At 39.3% G+C, this 24,729-nt stretch overlaps 1 protein-coding gene across 9 annotated transcripts in view; it reads left to right on the forward strand.

Annotated features, from left to right (window-relative positions):
- The window catches only part of STRBP (spermatid perinuclear RNA binding protein), a 122,402-nt gene that overhangs the window by 88,555 nt on the left and 9,118 nt on the right, over nucleotides 1–24,729 (forward strand). For all 9 annotated transcript variants that reach the window (XM_053920884.1, XM_053920886.1, XM_053920861.1 and 6 more), the window contains 6 exons: nucleotides 9,181–9,273; nucleotides 9,967–10,166; nucleotides 16,002–16,160; nucleotides 19,155–19,289; nucleotides 19,491–19,631; nucleotides 22,428–22,551. In XM_053920884.1, coding sequence (XP_053776859.1) covers nucleotides 9,181–9,273; nucleotides 9,967–10,166; nucleotides 16,002–16,160; nucleotides 19,155–19,289; nucleotides 19,491–19,631; nucleotides 22,428–22,551 — 852 coding nt within the window. The remainder of the gene's footprint in view (nucleotides 1–9,180; nucleotides 9,274–9,966; nucleotides 10,167–16,001; nucleotides 16,161–19,154; nucleotides 19,290–19,490; nucleotides 19,632–22,427; nucleotides 22,552–24,729) is intronic.

The following is a 24,729-nucleotide window of genomic DNA, read 5'->3' on the forward strand; positions in this document are numbered from 1 at the left end:
CTCAGATACAATTTACTCTCGAATATCACACATCCTTATGAAACACATGTTATAACCAAACCGATGACTTAAACTTATGGGTTAACATTAGTTACTTACAAATGTGCAGCTAGTCATGACCTTGAACCTATGCACCCAATATATATAACAATACTTAAGAAAAGAGTTTGTATCTCTTATATCAGCTGCAATCTCAGCAGGGTTTTAAAGGCCTTTCTTAAAAGTTAAGGAACGCTGGTGTGTCGATAAAAGGGAACCAGACTGTTGGTGTTTCATTCACGCCCTTGTATTTCCTGGCTGCATGACCTGGGCAAGATATATTCTTTGCCTTGGCTATAAGGTGAGGGAACCAAGGCCATTGCTACTAGACCCTTAACTGCATTCTTCCTCATACTTTCCTCATACTTAAACTTTATTCTTGTAATTCTTGGTGATATCAATATGCGTTCAGATAATTTTTCTTTCAGAACTCTGACTTCTTAATTTCTTGACTTCCTCTCCTATAAATATTTTGTCCTCTTCCTTATATCAGTTACCCATTCTGTGGACATATCCTAGATCTGTCCTCAAAAATTGTACCTGTACTCTCTCTGCAATCTCATTTCTAAGAGTCCTACTTTCCAGCCCTGACTGGGTAACTTGGTTGGTTAGAGCATCCTCCCATACACCAAGGTTGTAGGTTTGATCCCTAGTGAGGGCACATATGAGAATCAACCAGTGAATGTATAAATAAGTGGAACAACAAATCAATGCTTCTCTCTTGCTCCCTCCCTCCCTCTCTCTAAAAATAATTAAATAGTCTTTTAAAAAATTAAAAATTACATATAATCACCACTTTGGTTAAGAAATACAGTCAGCTTCTCAGGAGCCATATATTTGCCCCTCCACTCCACCTCTGTGCCCCATGAACTACCATTCCTGAAAACTTTTTTTAATAATAGCTTTTTAAACATTTTTTAAAGATTTTATTTATTTATTTTTAGAGGGAGGGGAAGGGAGGGAGAAAGAGAGGGAAAGAAATACCAATGTGTGGTTGCCCCCTACTGGGGACCTGGCCCGCAACCCAGGCATGTACCCTGACTAGGAATTAAACCTTCGACCCTTTGTTTCGCAGCCTGCGCTCAGTCCACTGAGCCACCCCAGCCAGGGCCCTGAGAACTTTTTGATAATCATTTCCTTGACCTGTGTATGCTTTCCTAAACAATTAAATTTGATATTGTCTGCAACTTTATAGAAAAGGAATTGTACTTAGCTTAATCATTTGGGACTGGCTTCTTTCTATCCAGTATTGTTTGGGGTGCACTCATGTTCTGCATATTGCTACAGTTCATTTTAATGGCTATATAGTATCCATGATGAATATACTACAACTTATTTATTCTTCTTTTGAAGGACATTTGGGTTCTCCTCATTTTTTGGCAACCACCCACACTGTTGCTGTGATCACTTACACTCCCACTAGCAGTGTAGGAAAGATTCTGTTGCTGTGTACCCTCAACAACATTTGGTGTTGGAAGACACTTTTTCTGACACAAAGTACTACTTTTCATCTGACGTCTAGGTCATTACCGACTCTTAGTTCTTCCTGCTCCACCGTCCTCTCCTCAACTGTCTTTGTTCTTCCCCATCTTCCTGACTTCTGAATACTAAAGTGTCCCAGGGCGCAGGCTTCAGACCACTCCTCATTGTATCAACCCTTCAGGAGATCTGATTCTGTCTTAAAATACCTTCTGTTTATTGAAGATTCCCAAATTTATATTTATACTCCATACAGCCAGCCCTTGACCTCAGACCAAGTTACCCAAATGCCTCCTCTGTTCCCCACATGGATGAATAACAGCCATCTCAAACTTAAGATGTCTAAAATCCAAATTTCTGTCCTAACAGGACCTCTGATATGCTCCTTCCATGGTTATCACTGCCCGTCATTGGAAGTTCCATCCTCCTGGGTGCTCAGGCAAAAACTTTGACCCTTGAATTCTCTCTCTCCTTCCTCCAGATCCAAATTATCAACAAATCCTGTTTTATTTTCAAAGTATATCCAGAATTTAGCTATTTATTTTAACTTCTTCACGGTGGACACCCTGGCCTAAGCTGCCATCATCTCTCACCTGGATTGTTGTAGTAACTTGTCTATCTGGTCTTTCTACTTCAGACTTTGTCCTGGTTGTCTGTCCTCAACAAGCAGCTGAGCTTTTCCTATTTCTTAACTTTCTATCTTAAAATACAGACTCACAGAAAGTTGCCTAATTAGTAAAGAGAGTTCCCATGCATCCTTCAGTCAGTTTCTCCTAATAGTTATATCTTATGTTGTAGTATAATATCAAAAGCAAGAACTTGACATTGGTACTGTGTGTATGTTTCATGCCATTTTATTACATGTGTAGTTTGTGTAACTGCCATCGCAACCGGAACCATTCCGTTACCAGTCAGATCTTCCACATGCTGCCCCTTTATGGTCATGCCCTCTTCTCTCCTCTCAACCACCCCTAAGCCCTGGAAACCACGGATTTTTCTGTCTTTGTAGACTTTTGTCATTTCAAGGAGTTACACAGTGTGTGATCTTTTGAGATCTCCCCTCCTACCCCCAGTGTGCTGTCCGCGTTGCCGCATGTGTCGGTAGCGGGTTCTTTTTTATGCTGAGTGGTGTTCCATGGCATGGGTGAGCCAGAGTTTGTTTAACCGCGCATGATTGTAGGGAGTTTTGTTTATTTCTAGTTTTTGGCTCTCTCAAATAAAGCTGGCATGAACAACCCTGCATAGGCTTTTGTAAGCAATTCACAAAAACACATATTTGTGTGTGAGGTCGGCCAGCAATTTTTCTTTGGTGTAATGTTTTGTCAAGTTTTGCCTCTAAGGTTATGTTGGCCTCATAAAGTGAGTTGGAAAGTGTCCCTTCTTTTTTTGTTCCTTGTAAGAGTTTGTGTAAAATTGATGTTATTTCTTCCTTAAATGTTTGAAAAAATTTATCAGTGAAGGCATTTGAGCATGTGGTTTGCTTTGTGGAAAGGTTTAAATGATGGGTATAATTTAGTTAATAGGCATACTTTTATGAGAATTTTGGTAAATTGTTTTTTTTCTAGGAATTTATCCATTTCATCAAAATTTAAGATAGTTTTATAAACTTACATAAAGTTACAGATCCTCTTATCTTTTTATTGTCTGTAATATCTGTAACGATGTCCTCTTTTATACTTTGCTCCTCCTTTTTTCCCTGAGCATTCTCACTAGAGGTTTATTGGTTTTATTAGTCTTTTCAAAAGAAAAAAAAAAAACAACTACTTTGGCTTTGTTGATTGTCTTCTGGCATATGCTTGCATTCCGCTTCATTGATTTCTGCTCTTCTCCTTTGTTTTTTCCTCCTTATTACCTTTGGGTTTCATTTGCTACTATTTTAACTTTTTGAGATAGATGAATATATTACTGATTTTTCTAACCTCATGTCTTCCTTTAAGCCCAGACTTATGCATCTTACACTCTTTTAACATTAGTATCTTTATCATTACTTAATTAAAACAGTTTTTATTTTTCCTTGTTATCAGTTATTTGACACAGGAACTATTTCGATGTTGTCATAGCTTAATTTCCAGACAGGTAAGGATTTTTTTAGTTATCTCTCTCTGTTTGAGTTCCCACTATTCTTCTATAACTAAGAACATGCTTTGATTTCTATCCTTTGATATATACTTTTTACTCTGATATTTCTTGAGACATGTTTTAAGTCCAAGTACTTAGTTTTTGTAAGGGATTCTGTCTGAAAAATTATGTACATTCTACAGTTGGTGGTCAGAATGTTCTTTACATGTCAGGTTACATTGGTTCATTGTGTTGTTCAAATCTTATATGTACCTGTACTATATATTTTTTTGTTCGCTTTTTTTTTAATTACTAAAAGAGGTATACCAATTTCCTTCTATAGTGGATTGTCTCTTTCCCCTTGCAGGTCTATTAGTTTTTAATTTATATTATATTTTTCATTTCTAGAATTTTGCTTCTTTTGTAGGTTAAGATTTTCTTCCAGAAATAATTTGTTTTTATTTTTTAATTTTTTTTCACATCCTAATTTTTTTAAAAAATATATTTATTGATTATGCTATTACAGTTGTCCCATTCCCCCCCCCACACACTCCACTCCATCCTGCCCACCCCCCTCCCTCCCACATTCCCCCCCCCCATAGTTCATGTCCATGGGTCATACTTATAAATTCTGTGGCTTCTACATTTCCTACACTATTTTTACCCTCTCCCGGTCTATTTTCCACCTATCATCTATGCTACTTATTCCAACCCTCATGTTCTAGTTGTTTGCCTAGTTTGCTCTCGTTTTTGTTTTATGTGTGGTCGTTAATAACTGTGAGTTTGCTGTCATTTTTACTGTTCCTATTTTTGATCTTCTTTTTCTTAGGTAACTCCCTTTAACATTTCCTATAATAAGGGCTTGGTGATGATGAGCTTCTTTAACTTGACCTTATCTGAGAAGCACTTTATCTTCCCTTCCATTCTAAATGATAGCTTTGCTGGATACAGTAATCTTGGATGTAGGTCCTTGCGTTTAATCTTGGGTAATGTAATGATGATGTGCCTTGGTGTGTTCCTCCTTGGGTCCAGCTTCTTTGGGACTCTCTGAGCTTCCTGGACTTCCCGGAAGTCTATTTCCTTTGCCAGATCGGGGAAGTTCTCCATTATTTGTTCAAATAAGTTTTCAATTTTTTGTTCTTCCTCTTCTCCTTCTGGCACCCCTATAATTCGGATGTTGGAATGTTTCAAGGTGCCCTGGAGGTTCCTAAGCCTCTCCTCATTTTTCCAAGTTCTTGTTTCTTCATTCTTTTCTGGTTGCACATCCTAATTATTTTTAATAAAATTTGTTTTTGAAAGCTCCATCATCTGGGTCTCTTCTGGTTCTGTTTCTGTTGTCTGCACCTTTTCTTGATTTTTGATCATAATATCTTCTTATATATATGGTTATTATGAATTTTAGAGACTTAAAATGCAAAAGTTGTAGAGAATTTAAAGCTTAGAGTAGTAATGTCTTCCTTTGGGCAGATTTATATTTGTTTCTGGGAGCTGGCTAGTGGAATTGGCAATCGTGGGTCATTATAACACAATCAAGGATTAAGGGGACCTGAAGCTGGGCTTCAGTCCTTACGAGATCCAGACTATGTATTCTTACTTCATCTTACTTCTATTGTATGGCATTGTGGAGGCCCGGCCACAGTGCGATGGATTCAGCAGGCCTCCCCTGTTTGGTGGTCCTAAAACTTCAGTTTTTGGCTCTGTGAGTGAGACCTGGGTGCCTGTTAAAAAGTACTTTGTTCAGTTCTTACTGATGTTTCCGGATTTGGAAGATGCCCCTAGAAGAAATGTCGCCCCCAAAGCAGGGTTTCTTTCATCTTCCAGATCTTAACTCTATAGTCTGTCTTTTCCAGGACTATATATTCTATATTTTTGCTAATTACTCACATCAGGAAGGCTTTTTCAATATACTTAGTCTGCTTTTTTCTTTGGTTGATTATGTTCCAGTTAAAGATGAGATCATATGGTATTTGTCCCTCACCGCCTGGCTTATTTCACTTAGCATAATGCTCTCCAGTTCCATCCATGCTGTTGCAAAGGGTATAAGCTCCTTCTTTCTCTCTGCTGCATAGAATTCCATTGTGTAAATGTACCATAGTTTTTTGATCCACTCATTTGCTGATGGGCACTTAGGTTGCTTCCAGTACTTGGCCGTTGTAAATTGTGCTGCTACGAACACTGGGGTGCATAAGTTCTTTTGGATTGGTGTTTCAGGGTTCTTAGGGTATAATCCCAGCAGCGGAATTGCTGGAGACATTGAAATTAAGAACAATCTAACAATAGCCACAGGGGAGTGGGGAGGGGATAGTGGGGAGAGGGGCTTTCAGGAACTACTATAAAGGACACATGGACAAAATCAAGGGGGAGAGTGGAGGTGGGGGAGGGAGGTGGTTTTGGCTGGGGTGGGGAGAAAATGCAGACAACTCTAATTGAACAACAATAAAATGTATATTTATATATACACACTTACTTTGTCATATTGGAAATGGAACTTTGATATTTTGTAAAAGTTCCTCTAGTGAATTAGTGGCAGCTGGGGTTCAGAACTACTGCCTCTCCTCCTCTCCTGCTACCATCCCCTCCTGGTTCTTCTCACTCCAGTCACACAGGCCTTTGTGCTGTTTCCCAGCCACTTCCTGCCTGTGACCCTTGTACTTTGCTGTTTTCTTTGCCTGGGGCTCATTCCTCAGATAGTGAATAGCTCAGTCTTATTTTCTTTCAAGTCTTCATCAAAAGGTCACCTGATCAGCAATACCTTTTTGACCTTTCTGATGAACACTAAAAATAAAAGAGCAACACCTCCTTCCCTTTAAGCCTCTTATTTTTCTTCATTGTATTCAAAACCATAGGACATGTTGTAATAGTTTCCAACCACCTTACATAAGCTCTTTGAAACACTGATCTGTTCTCTTTGTCCAGCACCTAAAATCCTGCACATAGAAAATGCTCAATTAATATTTGTTGCTGAATGACTACGTGAATGATATTATAATGAGGATGATAAAAGTACAGGCTTCAAAGGGTGATGATTAAATAAGTAAATACATGCAAGGTATTAAGAACAGTGCTAGACATATGGTAAGCACACATACTATTTTTAAAAATTGTTGCCTCTCAAACGATCACTTCTTATTTCCCTCCCCCAGATTTTACACCTGTTTTACAATGGCTGGGATGGGAGACTGAAGCTTAATCCATGAACTCTGTTGCTGGAGGATTTAGAGAATAGATCTGTGCCTTTAAGCCAGTTTGTGATTTCCACACAATCAGGGAGCAGCTTTTAATGTAACTTAATGGTGGTTGAATGACTGAGTATACTTTGTTCCCTTTGAACTTTCTCTCTTAAAGATGGCATTCAGGGAGACTGGCACACTCAGCTTCGTGTAATGCGAGTGAAATACAATACTAAGCAGATATAAACAGATAGTGCCTTCTGTAGAAGAGAACATCAAGATTTATTGACCTGAGTGATAAGCATTGTCTCAAGCAAGTGCTGAAGTCAAATTTGTACTCCAAGGGACAGTAAATCTAGATCAGAGAATGTGTGGTTACTGTCGGTATCATTACAAGGTTTCATTAGAAGTATCTGGAAGTCTTGTGGCATGAATCTCTTGACCATAACCTTCCTTTAGGAAAAACCCAATAACCAGTTTTGAAGTTGCAGGCACAGAGTTATTTAAAATACTTGGACAGGTTGATGAGCTTTTCTCTGATTGGCTTTAACTTGGACAGCAAAGCCTTACACCTGACAGCAATGTGAACTAGCTGCTTTACCCAAGAAATTACACAATATGAGTTAGTTTTGTTTCAGACCCATTGTTCCTGAGTCTTCTGTTAGGGGTTTTTTTTTCCTTAATTAAAATATCTATTTTTTTTATTGTTGTTCAAGTACATTTGTCTCCATTTTCACCTCACCACGCCCTCCCCCCACCCCACCTGTCCCTGCCTGCCACCCTCGAACCCACCCCCCTTTGGCTTTGTCCATGTGTCCTTCATACATGTTCCTTGATGAAGGTCTCCCCTACTCATTATCCCTTATTATCCTTCTCCCTCCTCCTCTCTGGTTACTGTCAGATTGTTCTTTATTTCAGTGTCTCTGGTTGTATTTTGCTTGCTTGCTTGTTTTGTTTTGTTGATTAGGTCCCACTTACAGGTGAGATCATATGGTGTTTGTTTTTCACTGCTTGGCTTGTTTCACTGAGCATAATGCTCTCCAGTTCCATCCATGCTGTAGGAAAGGGTAGGAGCTCCTTCTTTCTCTCTGCTATGTAGTGTTCCATTGTGTAAATGTACCATAGTTTTTTATCCACTCATTTGCTGATGGGCACTTAGGCTGTTTCCAGCACTTGGCTATTGTAAATTGTGCTGCTGTGAACATTGGGGTGTATAGGTTCTTTTGAATTGGTGATTCAGGATCCTTAGGGTATAATCCTAAGCAGTGGGATTGCTGGGTCAAAAGGTAGTTCCATTTTTAGTTTTCCAAGGAAATTCCATACTGTTTTCCACGGTGGCCTCAAGTCTGCATTCCCACCAACAGTGCACTAGGGTTCCCTTTTCTCCACATCCTCTCCAACACTTGTTGTTTGTTGATCTGGTTATGATGGCCACTCTGACTGGTGTGAGGTGGTACCTTATTGTGGTTTTCATTTGCATCTCTCTGATGGCTAGTGATGCTGAGCTTCCTTTCATATGTCTCTGGGCCCTCTCTATTACGTCCTCCTTGGAGAAGTGTCTGTTCAAGTCCTTTGCCCATTTTTTAATTGGGTTGTTTGTCTTCCTGGGGTGGAGTCATGTGAGTTCTTTATATATTTTAGAGATTAGACCCTTGTCCGAGGTATCATCTGCAAATATTTTTTCCCATATGGTTGGTTTTCTTTTGATTTTAATGCTATTTAAGTCTTGCATTAGTTTTTAGGGTAGACGACAGGGACAAAGTATTTTTGGCCTTCGCAGAGCGCTGAGGAGGCACAAGGCTTCTCTATGTGAGAGAGGTGGTGGCGCGCTGCCGCATGGGGCTCTCTGTATGTCTGATGCTACAGAGACTGGTCCAGAGAGCCGAGACTAGAGAGAAGTTGAAGAACATTTCGTGGAAGAAATGAACTGTAAATAAAATTTTAAATAGGATTTGAATAGGCAGACAGAATAATATTTTGTAGTGTGAAAAATAATCAGGTTTCTAAGATTAAACATGTAAACTTAAAAAATTTATACAAGTAGCAAATGTTAAATTATAGAAATATTTGAAAAGACGTAAAAATAAATCCTAGTACCAGAGATCACTACCTTTAACATTTTGCTATCTTTCTGGACTTTTCTGTTCCTGCATATACAGATGTGAATATGTGCATAGGTACTTGTATTTGCTGTGTGACCGAATAGGAGAAATAAGTATTTATAAAAATGAGGAATATTAAATTGTTTCCTAAAGATTCACTTGAAAAGTTTTTGCCATTTCAAGATTATAAATACGGTAATTGAATTGTTCAGTGAAGAGCACTGTGTTCCTTGTGATTCCTAGGGTTTCCCTCCTTGAACACATTGGGCACATTTGGTAGAGGCAGTAAAACCATTGTTTTGACTGATAATGAATCTCTTGTAATTCTTTAGGTGCTGGGTCTTCAGCTCTGAAGAGGCCATTTGAAGATGGATTAGGGGATGATAAAGATCCCAATAAGAAGATGAAACGAAATTTAAGGAAAAGTATATAAAATCCTTATTCTTATAGATGTTAACTGGAAAACATTTGTAGTCTCAGGAAAATAAAAATTACAGAGTGAAGAATTTGATTTATTTGAATTGAGGTAGTTAGAATAGATCTTAACTGAGAAATTGATGTTTGAATAACTTGTTTCCAAGCTTCATTGCTTAGGACAGCGATTTTCAGCCTTTTTTATCTCATGGCACATATAAACTAATTACTAAAACTTTGTAGCATACAAAAAAATAAATATTTTTTTGCTGATCTGACAAAAAATAGGTATAATTTGATTCTTTCACACTGGACGGCTATTATTGTGTTGGCTATTGTCATTTTTTTAATTTGACCATCTAAGGGAAAAGAGGTTAGTGCCCCTGACTAAATAGTCAGGTATTACGTGTTTTAAAAATTCTTTGGCCATAACACTGGTTGAAAATCGCTGGCTTAGGATATATTAATATTGACAAAGTAAAATTAATGTATAGATTTAATAATGCATATTACTTTTACAGTGATGTTAGCATCATAATTTAAAAAGTGATTTTAGAATTATTTATGAAGTGAAGTTAATTTGTAAGGTGTTTTTAAATTCCTGCTTTTAAAAAATCTAATGAATTTATAGTGGTCACTAGAAATCTACAGATGCATAGATTAAAGCAAAATGTTTTAATTTCTGATCTCTTCTTTCTTAACAGTTCTGGATAGTAAAGCAATAGACCTTATGAATGCACTAATGAGGCTAAATCAGATCAGGCCAGGGCTTCAGTACAAGCTCTTATCTCAGTCGGGCCCTGTCCATGCTCCTGTCTTTACAATGTCTGTAGATGTGGATGGTACAACATACGAAGCCTCAGGACCATCCAAGAAAACAGCAAAACTTCACGTAGCAGTGAAGGTACTGTATATCTTTTACTTACCAGTGCTTTGTTTTTTTATGTTGTAAATAAGGAGCTTATTTTCCTACAGCAAACTAACAGAATTCTTAAAAAAGACTTTAATAATGTAGTTTTGTCGTCTCTGGGCCACAAAATTTTTTGGTTGTAAAATGTATGTTGATTATACAAAATTTCGAAGACATAGAAGTGAAGAAATAAAAAGGTCAGCTGCATATCTCTGAGGCAGATGATGAGTATTTATGTATATGTTGGGTTTTTTGTTTCTTTTTAAAGTTGAGCGTACCGAGTATATGTAATTTTATCCTCTGCTGTTCTTCATTTAACGTGTCATGAGTGTTTTTCAATGTATCAAAAGCTTCCTAAACAGTATAACAGCTCTATGAGTAACATGGTATGGATGTACTGTTATATTTAAACATTTCCTTAGCATAGCATATTTTGCTGTTTGCAGATTTTTTCTGTCATAAGTAAATTTGATCATTGTTTTTGTGCATGGTGCCTTTTCTGCATTTCAGAGTATTTCCATAAGTTGTAGGGTCTAGTACCGAACCATTTAGTCATTCTTGTAGGTTTGTAGAAAATACCTAAATAGTAGAATCTCTCCAAGATACCTTTGACCTTTTGCCGACAAATGTGAAAATGTCAAAAATCATGTAGTATGGAGATCAACTTTCACTTAAGAAAAATTCAGTTACGTGAAGTATGGCATAAGACATAATTGGTCTGTTTTCATGATCATTCCATCTTGCAAATATTACTAATTCAGGTGCAAACATTATTCTAGAATCTTAAGATACAGCAGTGAACAAAGGCTTTGCCCTCCTGGAGCTTGGATCCCAGTGTGAGAGGGTGGAGAGACAGACAACAAATATATAAGTGAATAAATTACATGTCAGGTAATAAGAACAATGCAGAAAAATAAGAACAAAGCTTTAAAAATATAAAACAACATATTATTAATGTTCTGTCTTGTTTATAAAAGGGGTATTTCAGGTATGATGAAATAGTATGAGTTTATGAAGCAGAAGAAGATAACCAAGAATGAGGGGGGAAAAGTGAATCCAGGAGTAAGGCTAAAAATACAGTTTGATAATTTAGCTATAATGTATGCTGAGGATGAGTCACAGATATAGACCTAAGTTCTCTAGCATCTCTCACAAAAAACATGCGAGATACAAGCCCGCTGTCTGTGACATAATGGACAGTTACATGATTGGGAGGGTCTCAGTTGTTTCAGCATGAAGATCAGGTGGGCATTCTCCTTGGGGAGGTCTTCGTGAAAAGGGGTAGCAGCAATAGACTTTAAAGGTGCCTATGATACAGAGATAGAGTTTGTGGGGTTTTTATAATAATCTTTAGCAAGTTGCAATTCAGTAAAATTTGGGCAGGTTAGTAGAGTGGCAAATTTTGCAATGTGACAAGATTTAGATGCTATTTGTCTTCGTAACAAGCATTAACATTTTGGTATGTACTTCCCCCCTCCCACTTTTAACCTGCAATTTCAAAATCCAAAAGCACTGAAAATGAAAAATACTTTCTCCTAAGTTTCATGCAAACTCACTAGATGGGAAAACCTGAACTGTTGATGTTGATATATGGCTATTTTTAGTCTTTAGTATTATTCTCTGTACTGTGGATATTTTAGATATTTCTTTGCCCACACATGGGGTAGCACCTGAAATGCCACTGGAGATTTTGAAAATATATGGTAAATACATTGTAGTAGCTTTCTAAATTTTGAAAAGTTGTTCTCAAAACAATCTGGCCCCCAGGGTTGCAGGTAAGGAATGATGGGAACTACAAAATACATACTTAAAATAGAGTTATGTTTTCTATGTTCATCTAAAAATATATTGAGCTTTTTATAGTTATCACATAGATTGTTCTCCTTTTTATAATGGCCTCATATGTCATTATTACCTTCTATCACAACGCCACCACCCCTTTCAGACTTAGATGCTTCCAGTTAATTGCTTTACATCTTTTTGAACTAGTCTGATTATCCCTTAAATATATTCTAGAGGTAGAATTACTAGGTCAAGAAGAAAACCCATTTGAATAATCCATTAATTCATTAAATATATAGTGGGATTTCTATTCATGTCAGGCATATATTTCCAAATTGCCATCCATAAGGTTCTATCACATTACAGGTTCTGTATGAGTTCGAGAGAGTTTTATATCCAACATATGTTTTTCTGAAAATAGGTCCCAGCTGATAAAAACCCCTGCATTCCTTATTCAGTTGCTTGGTAGGTGTCTGTACCTGTTAAGACAAATCACACCATAGAATCAAAACAAAACGAGAAGAGATCGGTTTCTGCCACAAGAGCCTGGCTGCTCAGCAAAAAACAACCTAAAATAGTCTTCCCTTTCCTCTTCTAATTCTTTTTTCCTTAGAGCCCCTCATAAAGAGGATGATAGGGACAAAATCAACCATATTTCACAAAACAAATCTTATTCATTGTCGGGGAAAAGGTGAGTTAGAAGAGGACAAGGAGAGAAGGCTCCGTGGAGAGATTCCTGGAAGCCATTGCATCTCCGATAGACAGAAGTCCTGAATATGACTTTGTTTTGAGTGGAGAGCCGTGGGGTGGAGTGTGTTCTTAGGTGTTTCTGTTCACTCTTGGACCCTGCTCTTTGAGGGGGGGGTCATCTTTCTCAATCTCAACCTCCTTTGAATTCGTTTGCTAGACATTGGAACTGACTTTTCTTTGGTATAGCAGTTTTTTGGCCTTAATTTTCATTCCAGACAAACTTTGGTTCCACAGGTCTGAAAACTCTTTACTTTTTAAAAAACTTTACTTTTAAAGCATATAGTAGTTAATAATCTTAGAATGTGTTCATAGAAAATGACTGAATTTGAAATTTTTGTCAGTTGAGCTACATTACAAGTGTACTGTATCCCTTGAGATTATCTGTCAGTTATGAGGGGGAACCCCCAAAACAGCCCTGGAATTTATTTATAAAAAATTGTGTATTTAGTCTTACATGTTTAAACTTCAGTCACCTTCAAAGTCCTTTCCATTTGATGCAACACACCTATTGAGACTTTTTCCACTTTTCAAAGCAGTATTTGAACTTGTTTTGACGCCTTTTAGTACTTCTGCCATTTTTTGTTTCACCTCTTCCACATCGGCAAAACGTTTCCCTTTGAGGACTTTTCTCGTATGGGGGAAACAAAAACCAAGTCACTTGGTATGAGATAGTGAGAATAGGGAGGGTGGGACACAGGGGTCGTGCCATGTTTGGTCAAAACCTGCTGAACACTCAGCGCAAGTGCTGGCAGGCGTGCCCCTAAGTCACCCATCGTGAAATGGGCAAGTGTGGTGAAAGAGTCCTCACAAAAAATTCTCTGAAGCTGAGCGCAGCCTCTCAGAACAGCACCAGCTGGTGCACTGGTAGAGGTGGGCTCCTAGACCTCTCACCTAGCCTGTACTACAAGGGCCTGCGCTCCGGAAGATAATAACATTTTCGGGGGGGTCCCCCTTCATATATAAATTATTTATAAATGTACTGAAGTAAGTTACTACAATAACAGGTAAATACCACGTTATAGGTTTTGTGTGAATTTGAGAGAGTTTCATATCGAACTTATGTTTTTGAACGTTGATATGTGAAAAAAGGGCAGACAGAAATGGTGCTAAGTAATTTATGTGACTATTTTAACTGTGTTAAATTGGGAATTAACAAATCACATTTACTTGCCTCTCGGCTTTTGACCTGCAGCTTGTTAGCTAGTGTTAGACTAAAAAGTATTCTCCCAGAGGTGAGGTTTTGCAGAAAGAGCATATTTGCAGTACTCACTGGAGAAGGTGTTTTCTTTATAAAACATCAACAAAGATAAAGCCAAATGACGTTAACGTCCTTAAGGGTATTACCTGACTACGTTTAGAACTTGACCTCATTCTCATTTAATACAAGCAATTTATTTATGATTTGAAGTGTTCAGCAGAATGCCACATTTTCCATATGCATTAATTTCAAGTACTCTTGGTACAGAGTTCTACTTTTGCTCATTTTTCGTTTAGAGTAATACTATTTTATTTATGTAAGATGACATAGTTTATAAAGGCTGGCCTGCCTGGCTAGTCATTTGTGTGATTATCAAAATAGTTTTTGTTGTTTTTCTTGTCTTTTAAAAACCAACTTCATTGAGGTATAACTTATGCATATAACTGGTAAATGGTTTTTGTATGGTTATAATCATGTAACCATCAACTTAGTCAAGATATAAAATATTTCTCACACCCAAAACGTTTTCTCACGTCCCTTTGTAGAGAATCTGCTCCCCAAGGCCCCATCCCTGGCATTCTCTAGCAGGGGTGTTCAACTTTTTGGCATCTCTGGGCCACACTTGAAGAAGAAGAGTTGTCTTGGGCCACACATTAAATACATTATTACATGTAGTCACAAAAAAAATCTCGTGATGTTTTAAGTAAATTTAAGATTTTGTGTTGGGCTGCATTCACAGCCATCCTGGGCTGCATGCGGGCCGCCAGCTGCAGGTTGGACACCCTGTGTCAGTTTTCAGAGTAGTTTTTTGAGAGACCCCTGTTAGGTATAACTGGGATTGTAAAAAATATGATGTGCTTTTACATTCCAGCAGCTTAAACAGTTGAAAACTAAAACAAATACAGGAATCTTTAGGAACCTCTCTCTACATTTTCTGATATAAACCTTTAAATTAGTAACTGACAATCCAGTATCAACCTGTTTAAAAGAGACTTGTAAAAATGCCAGTGAACATACTCTCTTGTTTGTATGTAAGCACACACACATTTCTGAAAACCGTATTTTAAAAAAGCCTTATTTTAAAAAGGCCAGGCATTGGGGGGAACTGTAAGAAGAATGGCCATTGGAGGAAGCTGTGAAGGTTCTCGTGAGGCAGGGGTGCAGATACAAAACCAGAACTGTTCCCTGGCACTCGGTACAGAGAGTACACCTGGAGACTGAATCTTCTCTTTCAGGTCTCAATATGCCTTAAATTAAAAGCAAAGAGGTCAGTAGTAGAAAGATTCAGGTGTTATTTTGTAATGGACCAGCAGATTCGTTCCGGAGTAAAGAGAACTTCTTGATTGCCTTTCTGTGCTAATTTCTTCTAACGGATTGAATCCTAGAATCTAGAAGTCCTTTCTTGCAAATTGGAAAATTGAGGACCAGTGGATAAATACAGGATTAGACCCTCCTGTCTTTTCCTTTCTAGCCTAGGATACTTTTTTACAATGTACTATTTTACTTTTTCCCTCATGCCATTTGTTGAACTTGGCTATGCTGTTTACTTTCTCTGCCTTTTACCTCCAAATTAAATGAACCAGGAGCAACCTTGGGTTTGCATTTCCGTCATCCTTTATGTAAACTTAGTTACTCTGAGGGAGCTTTTCCCATTTTCTATGGCAGCAATTTTCAGCTGGTGCGCCACAGAATTTTTAAAACGTGACATTCCTGACTATTTAGTCAGGGGCGCTGACCTCTTTTCTCTTAGATTGTCAAATAAAATGACAACAGCCAGCACAATAGCCATCTGCTGTGAATGAATCAAAATTACATCTATTCTTTTTTTGTCAGATTGGCAAAAAAATATATTTCTTGGTGTGCTGCAGAATTTTAGCAATTACTTTATGTGTGCCAGGAGGTGACAAAGGTTGAAAATCGCTGTTCAGTGGTGATACCCTGGTAGGTAAAAATAAGGATTTTGTACCACCTCTCTCTTCCTATAAAGTATTTCATGGATTCAGGTGTTGTGGATTTGAAACTGTTGTTCTCAGTAGTTCATCTCTTCTCTGTGGTTTCTGGTTTTTGAATAAAACTGAATCTTAATGTAATTCGTATAGGTATTACAGGCAATGGGATACCCAACAGGCTTTGATGCAGATATTGAATGTATGAGTTCCGATGAAAAATCAGATAATGAAAGCAAAAATGAAACCGTGTCTTCAAACTCAAGCAATAATACTGGAAATTCTACAACTGAAACCTCCAGTACCTTAGAGGTATGCTTACATATTCTTTCCTTAGAAACCAATTTCCATTGTAGAGAATTGGAGAGATATGGGAAAATACAAATAAAATCAAAAGCATACTCAAACATATATATTCCAGAGGCAGCCATTATTAATATTTTATTTTATTTCCATCTGGGCTGTTTTGTGTTAAGTGGTTTTTTTTTTTTTTTTTTTTGAAGGCAGTCATTTTTATGCAGTTTTACATCTTAGGTTTTTTTCCATTTAATTCTAAAAATATCTGTAAACGTGCAATGTACTACACAACATATTTAACTAGCATTTCCCTTTTGCCGCATTTAACAAGTATATTAACAATAACTGAAGAACAAAAAAAAAACCCCAAAAGATCTCAAGGAGGAAATTTAGGATTATTTGAAGTTTGTGCTAACCTGGCGGTAGTGGGTCTTCACTGAGGCAGACCGGCTCTGAGAACGACATAGCTTGACCTGGCGCGTTCCTCACCCTCTGGGGAAGTCCTGACATAGGAGCTCATTGCCAGAGACAACAGGGTGGGACACAGTCGAGCACTGAGCAGTGACAGAATGTTTGGGAACCCGTGGGGCCCTTGTGTATTGCATTTTCCATAAGGAAAATTGGCTTTCAAGTAACAGCAAGGGCTTACACTAACATTTTTAAAAATGTGTCATTTGTAAGAATGAGTATTTATTAAGGACCATATATTTTTTCAGCTTATAAATCCCCTGTTTGTACCTGTTTACTGCCAGTTGCTGAAGAAAGTGTGTCCAGAGCCTCAAGATGCCCCCAGGCTAGAAGGGCAAAAGACATTTTGTAACTAGTTATACTGTAATGTGATAAGCTCTGTGATTGCAAAATGAGTAAAATGTAAAATTTCCAAGGGGGAAGTGATCGTGAAACTTACACACATGTAAAATCAAAGGAAGTAAAATGTGAGCTAGGTTTTAGATGATGAGTAAGATTTTTTAGGGAAGAGGTGGAAAGAAGGCGTTCTAGATCCAGAGGCATTGTAGGTGTGAAGGAGTTGTGAGAGAAAATGTCTGGAAGTGCCAGGTGGGCTGGGGGGTGGGGCTGATGGGGACTGAGGCTTGGAAAAACCACGCCTGACACTTCGTGTGATGTTGTGGAGGGTGGAAGACATGGCGCCTGGCTTTTCAGAGGAGCAGTCATTCACAGGTGGGAGTCACAGGCAGGGCAAGATGTTTTGCTGGCAGTGTTAGAAATATTGACACTAAGAAGAGAAAGAGCTCACTAATTGTGAGGCTCAGACAGTTAAATTTCGAAGGGAATTAGAGGAGAGCGAGCAGCGTGGGCTGCTGACTTTGTGGAGGTTTGGGTAGTGAACACCTCGGTGCTTTGTTTCTGTGGGACGGGACAGTGGGGGAGGGGACAGAGCCCTGTTCTTCAGGGAAAGTAGTAGTGATTAGAAAGGCAAATATTTCTACGTCTTGACTCATTTTTATAAAAGTGATTTCAGATTTGGAAAGCAGAGAGATATTACCACAGACCTAAAATTACTTATTACCTTTTAAAACTGGAGATTGGAAATTTGCCTTGAAACTTTAAAAATGCAGATTTTGAAAACTCTTGAAGAAGTGATATTTATTGCAAAAGACCCAGAAATGTTTATTAAATTTGTCTTTAAAAATAGGCCAATGCTTTACTGCTACAGCATCACCCACTTATCAAATCAACATAGAGTACTCACTGAGAAGCTTGCGATCCTTTGGGTTCATACACAATAATTCTTTTGGGCATTCACATTTCCAGCATTTCTTGAGCAGTTACTGTGGTGGAATTAAAGACATGATCTCTAACCTCAAAAAACACTCAATTTTGGGGTCTTTTCTTTCTCAAGATTATAGTTGTAGCATTTTGTGGTTTGTTTTATTTTTGGGCTAACTTCTCTCATCATTTGAGCCTTCATATTACATGAATTACTTTTCTACCCTCGACTCTTACTCTTCTGCAAGTCAGTTTTTTCTACCACTCTTCGAGTGGTTTTCTTTTTTTATTGTATTATTTTTAGTGTAATTTTTTACAACACAAATCTAAGTATGAACTCCCCCAGATTAAAGTCTTCTCAGTGGCTCCCCGCCATGCACGATGAAGTCAAAGCCATGTGCGCGGCACAGAGCCCTTTATTTATGATTTGGCTCCATCGAGGGCGTTTCCAGTGGGGTTCTTCCTTACTCTCCTCACTCTGCTGTTTGTTCTGTCCAGAATGCCCTCTCCTTTGTCTCCTCCTCGTGATGGGGCGGCGCTTCCCTTTTGCGGGTGGGTTCGCGGCATCACTTCAGGAAAATGATCCCGATGGCCCAGGAGAGCGATTCTGTCTGGGGCGTTTCTACAGCTTACATCTGTTTCGTAATGCACATCGTTTCACAGCGGTTTTATCTGACCCTCCCGCTCTACTCCAGCTCCTTGAGGACAGGGAACAACTACTTTTATTGTTATTTTTAAATTTTGGGATCCATAGTCTGTAGCCCACTGTTTTTACTTTAGGTTCCCTTAAATCTCTTGAGAGAGACTGAGAGGTGTGAAAGGTCATTTTCTTCCCACTTCCTAAATGGAGTTATTTTTTTCCTAACCCTAACAATGAAAAAACCAGTGAACGCTCAGGTGTCATGGGAATCTCAGCTGTTTCATCCCCTTTGTTAGTCGTTTAGATGATTTTTCTTAGATCGCAAGCGCCGCAGGTCAGACCCCTGAGTGCCACGTAGCAAGTGCCACGTAGCAGGTGCCACGTAGCAGGTGCCACACAGCGGCAAGCCCGCAATGCTCTCGCGTGCTCTTCTTTTAGGGCAGCCTGCTTCAGAGGCAGCCTGGCCAGGCACCCTACTGCTTGCAGTTTCCACATGTTTCGTGTTTGGAGGGGAAGCGTGCATCCTGGCCCCTAAATGCTTTAAAGTACAATCTTTGAGCCTCTTTCAACAGAGGCATAGTATAATCGTATTAATAAAAATTTAATATTCTGAAATCTTACTTGATTGAACCTTCTTTTAGGTCAGAACTCAGGGCCCTATCCTCACAGCAAGTGGCAAAAATCCTGTAATGGAGCTCAATGAGAAAAGAAGAGGTCTTAAGTATGAACTCATCTCAGAGACTGGTGGAAGCCATGACAAACGCTTTGTAATGGAGGTGTGTACTTGGATACAAGCCAGCCTTACTTTCTGCTCAAGGACATAGGACAGCCTGAGCTTATACGTGAGCTCAGGATACACTGATTCACTTCTTGTGGGACTATTTGGCTTCTAGCGTTTTCTGTGTCATGATCCATTCGAACTAAACTGCGTAGAGGAACTGCATGGGATAACTGCAGAGTGTTGTTCTTGATTTCAGGTAGAAGTGGATGGACAGAAATTCAGAGGTGCAGGTCCAAATAAGAAAGTGGCAAAGGCAAGTGCAGCATTAGCTGCCCTGGAGAAGCTGTTTTCTGGACCCAATGCAGCAAATAATAAGAAAAAGAAGATTATCCCTCAGGTACGAGTTGAGCATTAAAACTTTGTAATACCTTTGAAAAATGTTACCAGAATTGTTTTCCTTTTCTGTCATGTGCCACTTTAGCCTTTTCTCAAAGTACTTCTTTTTCTTGGATTTAGCAGCTTTTTATTTGGATTAGATAATCAATAATATAAATGTGTCAGTGGTTCCCTGTTCCGTGGTTGTTCTATTTAAATAATATAATAAAAAAGAGACTGATAGCATTATTTGGGGGCTTCAGGTCACTCTTGATGAGGTGGGGTGTTGAGGGATTTGGACTCGGATGAGATGTTAGCATTTATCTGGTTTAGGGAACCTGCCAAGAGGACTTGGGCTCACTTTCATCAGAGTCTGCAGATGCTCTTCCATTTCCTTTTCAGTTTCGACTTTTGCATTATGTATTTTGGATTTTACAGTAGAACTTGACCCTATGTTGCTTGATTGGGAATGTCAGTGTCGCTGAATGTTTGATTGTAGCAAGGTATTTGGAAAAGATGACCTCCAAATTCCACTCTTTTGGATAACAGATTTTTCTAGCCACATTTTTATGCATTAAAAAACATCTTCTAGACATATCTGTATACCATGTGCATGATCGTGAGATAAAAGATACGTAAATAAAGACACATTTCCTTGTGTAATAATGTCTGAATGTATTATGTAATAGAAAGAAAGCAATTAAAAATGAAGGAAGCTTAGATTATTTAAGATTTTGTGTGAAACAATTTCTTTTACATATGCTGAATCTATTATAGGAGGGTAGAACTGGTCTCATTTTATTGATGAGGGAACAATGCCCCAAGAAATTAAATACTGCATGTAGTAACATAGTTGATTAATGGTTCAGGTTCCCTTTAAAACCAGGTTCTTCTTCCAGATACATTCATGGGCATTCTACTGTTGCTTATTATATCCATCTTACAAACTTGTTTTGTATTCCTCTTCTTTTATTTACTATAATCACTGCTTAAATTTTCAGGATTCAAAATATAAACAAGTAAAACTAACTTTTACTGAGATGAAATAAAGTGTTTAAATTGCAGAGGAAGACGTGTAGAGAGAAAAGTGGACTTTCTTTTCCTAAATCTTCTAGAATATGTTCTAAATTAGTAGAAAGATAATTGTTACCTGATTTATTTTGGTATGTTTTCCCTATGGGTTACATCTTGTGATTGGTCAGTTCTTTTTAGTGATTAAAAAGTCCATGTGCAGAGACTTATTAGGTAGCTAGTGGGAATGAGCTTGATTTGTACGAAATCACTCTGTTACTGCAAGATTGTTGCTGCCTACTTTTGACTTAAGCTGTGTGAAAAAAAAATGTCTGCTTGAAGTTTGCTCATTTTTAGAAGTTTTTGACACTAGAAGCTATAAAACCCCTGTGCACAATGTGCTTGACAGCCAAGAGGCGGTCTGTTTCGGATGTGTGGGTCGGAGTTTTTTCAGCCCATGGGAAAAGCGGCATTCTCTGTGCAGGATACATTCACCTTGAACTGTCTCCTGCCCAGTCACACGCGCAGTAAAGGCCACCCTAGGAGAAGCAGAGGACGATGGTTTTTCCACAGGAGGGCCACTGAGGTGTGTGCCCTGAGGTGCTGTTGACTTTGTCATCCAGTGAGCTTGGAGGCTCGGCCCCCTTCCCTGTTTGTTGTGGTAGGCAGTGTTAGTTTCTAGCTTGAGTTTGTGTTGCATCTTTTTATTAAAAAGTAAGTATAATGGTTAATTTGAAACTATTCTTTGATTTTCTTAAAATTTTAGTTTTGGAGATGGATGTTTGAGCAGCCCTGTGACTGTTACTCTTTGACTGACTTGGTTGACATTTCAGAGTTTTACATCTGTTTTCTAAGCTGCTCTTTCTACTCTGAAGTAAGGAAAGCACAGTGGGCATCATTTTCTTGTTACAGTCACTGGGGAGGCTCCGCTAGAGAGAGAGGTTATGGGACTTTACCAGAATCTTATGGCACTTTAGAGCAGGAAGTGACTTTAGAGTTGGTATTTATTTATGATACACACACACACACACACACACACACACACACACACACCACATTCTCCCCCCCCCCCCGCCCCCACCAGAAGAAAAGCTCAGAGAAACCACGTGACCTTCCTGAGGTCTTAGTAACTACGAGCAGATACTGGCATCCACATCTTTGTTCTTCTTGTCTTAGTCCTTTTATTAAAAAACCCATTCATGTTCTCAGCCTATTCTAGGTGGTTTGTTGTTGCGTTATTTTTTTGTCTGTGGGCGGGGAATGTAGTGGTTTTCGAACCTGGATGTCAAGTGTCTATAATTACTTTAGTCAGGCCTAAATTAACTTTGGATGTAATTTGATACTGAAATATATATGTAGAAAATGAACTTTTTGGATAATCCTCAGGTGAAAAGAAGTTACTTGCACCCTGGCTGGCGTGGCTCAGTTGGTTGGAGCTTTGTCCTGTAAACTGAAAGTTCGAAGGCTCGATTCCCAGTCAGGGCGCGTGCCTGGGCTGCGGGTTTGGTCCCCGGTCAGGGTGCACAGGAGAGGCAGCCAGTGTCTCTTTCTGACATCTCTGTCACCCTCCCTCCCTCCCTAAATCAGTAACCATGGCATCAGGTGAGGCACACTTTTATGTGCTCAGCATATTCTCCAGAAAGGCTCTGTAAGATAGGGGTCGTGTTCATTTTACAGGTGATGAAGTGAAGGTTTGAGGTCATAGAAGGTTCTCTCACTGTCTCATCTACAGGCTCAGGTTTCTCATAGAGGTTGTACATCACAGTTCTTATTTCTCTCAGTAATGACAATGTGTTATTTTTAACAGGCAAAGGGTATTGTGAACACAGCTGTGTCTGCAGCAGTCCAAGCTGTCCGGGGCAGAGGAAGAGGAACTTTAACAAGGGGAGCTTTTGTTGGGGCCACAGCTGCTCCTGGATACATAGCTCCAGGTATAGTACAATCCGTAAGAGATCTGCCTCGTTTTCTGGGCCAGAGTTTGAAGAATAGCATCTCCTTTATTTTGCAGGGTTATACACATGATCTCTTGGAAACATAACAGGGGTATAGGATGGGGGTGCGCAGAAACTGAAGAGTTTCTACAGAACATCATAGGTTTTCTTATGGGATCTGCTGAGTGTCTGGAGGCTTCCTGGAGGGAAGTGGCAGATAAGGAATATTGCACTTGGTTGAGGGGATGCATTTTGACAATGAGGAAGTGAAAAGGTGTTGGACAGATTGAGGAGGCTGGGTGGAGGAGCAGAGTGCATTCACTGGGGATGCAGAAGACAGGCTGGGGTGTAACAGGATAGAAAGAGAGCTGCCAAGAGGTTACTTAGTTGGGGTGAAGCCTGGCCATTATCGCATTTCCTTAACTCAGTGTTTGGGAGCCACCACAGACTAAAGTGCACACAGAGAAAATGCGGAACCTGTTTATCCAGAGCTTACTGTACACCTCATTCTTCCACATAAGTGAGCTCACTTCATTGTTTATAATCTCCCCAGTGTTCCCTCCCAGAAATTATTTCCATTTTCAAGGGTTTTAAGGGTTTAGGGAGATAAGGCCAAGCAAAGAGTTAAGTATAGATATTTGTGGTTTTGAAGTTTACCCTTTCCATTTCATCGCGTGGCTTGAGGGAGATGGGAAAGGTGCCTTCTCGGTGCCTTCTCTCTGCCTTCTGTTCTGAGCCTGACGTCCTTTCAGCACTGGGTGCATGGCTGTCTCACTGCAGCCCAGGCCCCTGCCGTGCTGCAAGCGCGGGACTTTCAACATGACCAGCACACTGCTTGTAGTCGTTGGTGGAGGTGAAAATGTCGTTATTTTTTTAGGTAACACTCTTTAAAAGTTTACGTATATTGTGCTTTTTTTTTTCCTTCCAAAGAAAGAATTGAATAGACTATTTGGGAAGTTCTTTGGATAATGTGACTTTGTAGTTATACTTCTAGAACTTGATCCAGTAGGGGCATAGCTCATATGAATAATAGACTCATTTATTCAAATATTGTGTGCCTACTTTGGCATACACCAGACGTGGATCTTGCTCTCAAGGTGAGACATACTAATCAAACAGTCACCATTGTAGACCGCGATGGTTGCGATGACGGAGGAGGACACGGGGCTGTGAGAGGGTGTAACAGAGAAACGTGATCTAGTCTGTTGGGTCCCTAAAGGTTTTGCTGAAGAAGTGACACTTGAACTGAGCTTCGAAGACTGGGTTGGAGTTAACTGGGGGGAGAGTCTGGGGTGGAAGAGAGTTGGACACAGAGGGAGGAGCACGCGTAGAGACCTGTGGTGCTGGTGGCAGGGACTTGGCTCGTCGGAATGTTTAGAAGGTCAGAATGTAATGTGGAAATCACTGGGGTGGGGGGAATGATTTGAGTTAAAGCTGGATGTTCAGTCCCAGTCCTGGAGGCTGTGGTTTAGATTTTGGTCTGAGAATCCTAAGTTCAGTGGTTATTGTGAAGGATTCTAAGGACAGAAGTGACAAGATCAGACTTTATTTTTCAAGATCACTCTATAGTGTGAAGAACAGATTGTAGGAACAGAAGTGAGCATGACAAGACAAGTTAAGGTTTTTGTAAACTAGTAGCCTCGGTAGGAAATGATGGAGGCGCCTCCAGTGGGCATAGGAAGTAGATGGGTGGCAGGAAGTGGACAGATTGGAGGAGTGCTGTGGAAGCAGAATTGATGGGTTTAATGTGGAGCATGAAGAAGAGTGAAGTTTCAAGGGTATCTCCCAGGATTGTTAGCTAGAGGAATTTGATTGGAGGGTTGTACCGTTTTAGGGGACGAAGAACAGTGAGAGATGAATGTTACGGGTCGGGAAAAAGATTGTGTGATACAGTTTGTGTCCAAAATTAAGACATTCTTCTGTGCATCTCACTGTTTTTACTGAATTGGAAGAATTTTTTGTCTTATTTAAGGGAAGCAGCTTTTATTGAGTAATAACAGGCAAGTTACTGAGATGAGTATTCTTGTCTCTGATTACGTGGGCTTCATCTGGTCATGTCTGTGGTTGCTTCATCTTGGAAGGTTTATGTCCTCGAGTGGTGAGCAGCCACTGTCTAGTGGCAGTAATTGTGAAAGGGGCCCCGTGTCTGCTTGCCGCCGGACTTGTCTGCTCTGCGGT

This window comes from Desmodus rotundus, chromosome 1 (genome assembly GCF_022682495.2).
Source record: "Desmodus rotundus isolate HL8 chromosome 1, HLdesRot8A.1, whole genome shotgun sequence".
NCBI lineage: Eukaryota > Metazoa > Chordata > Mammalia > Chiroptera > Phyllostomidae > Desmodus > Desmodus rotundus.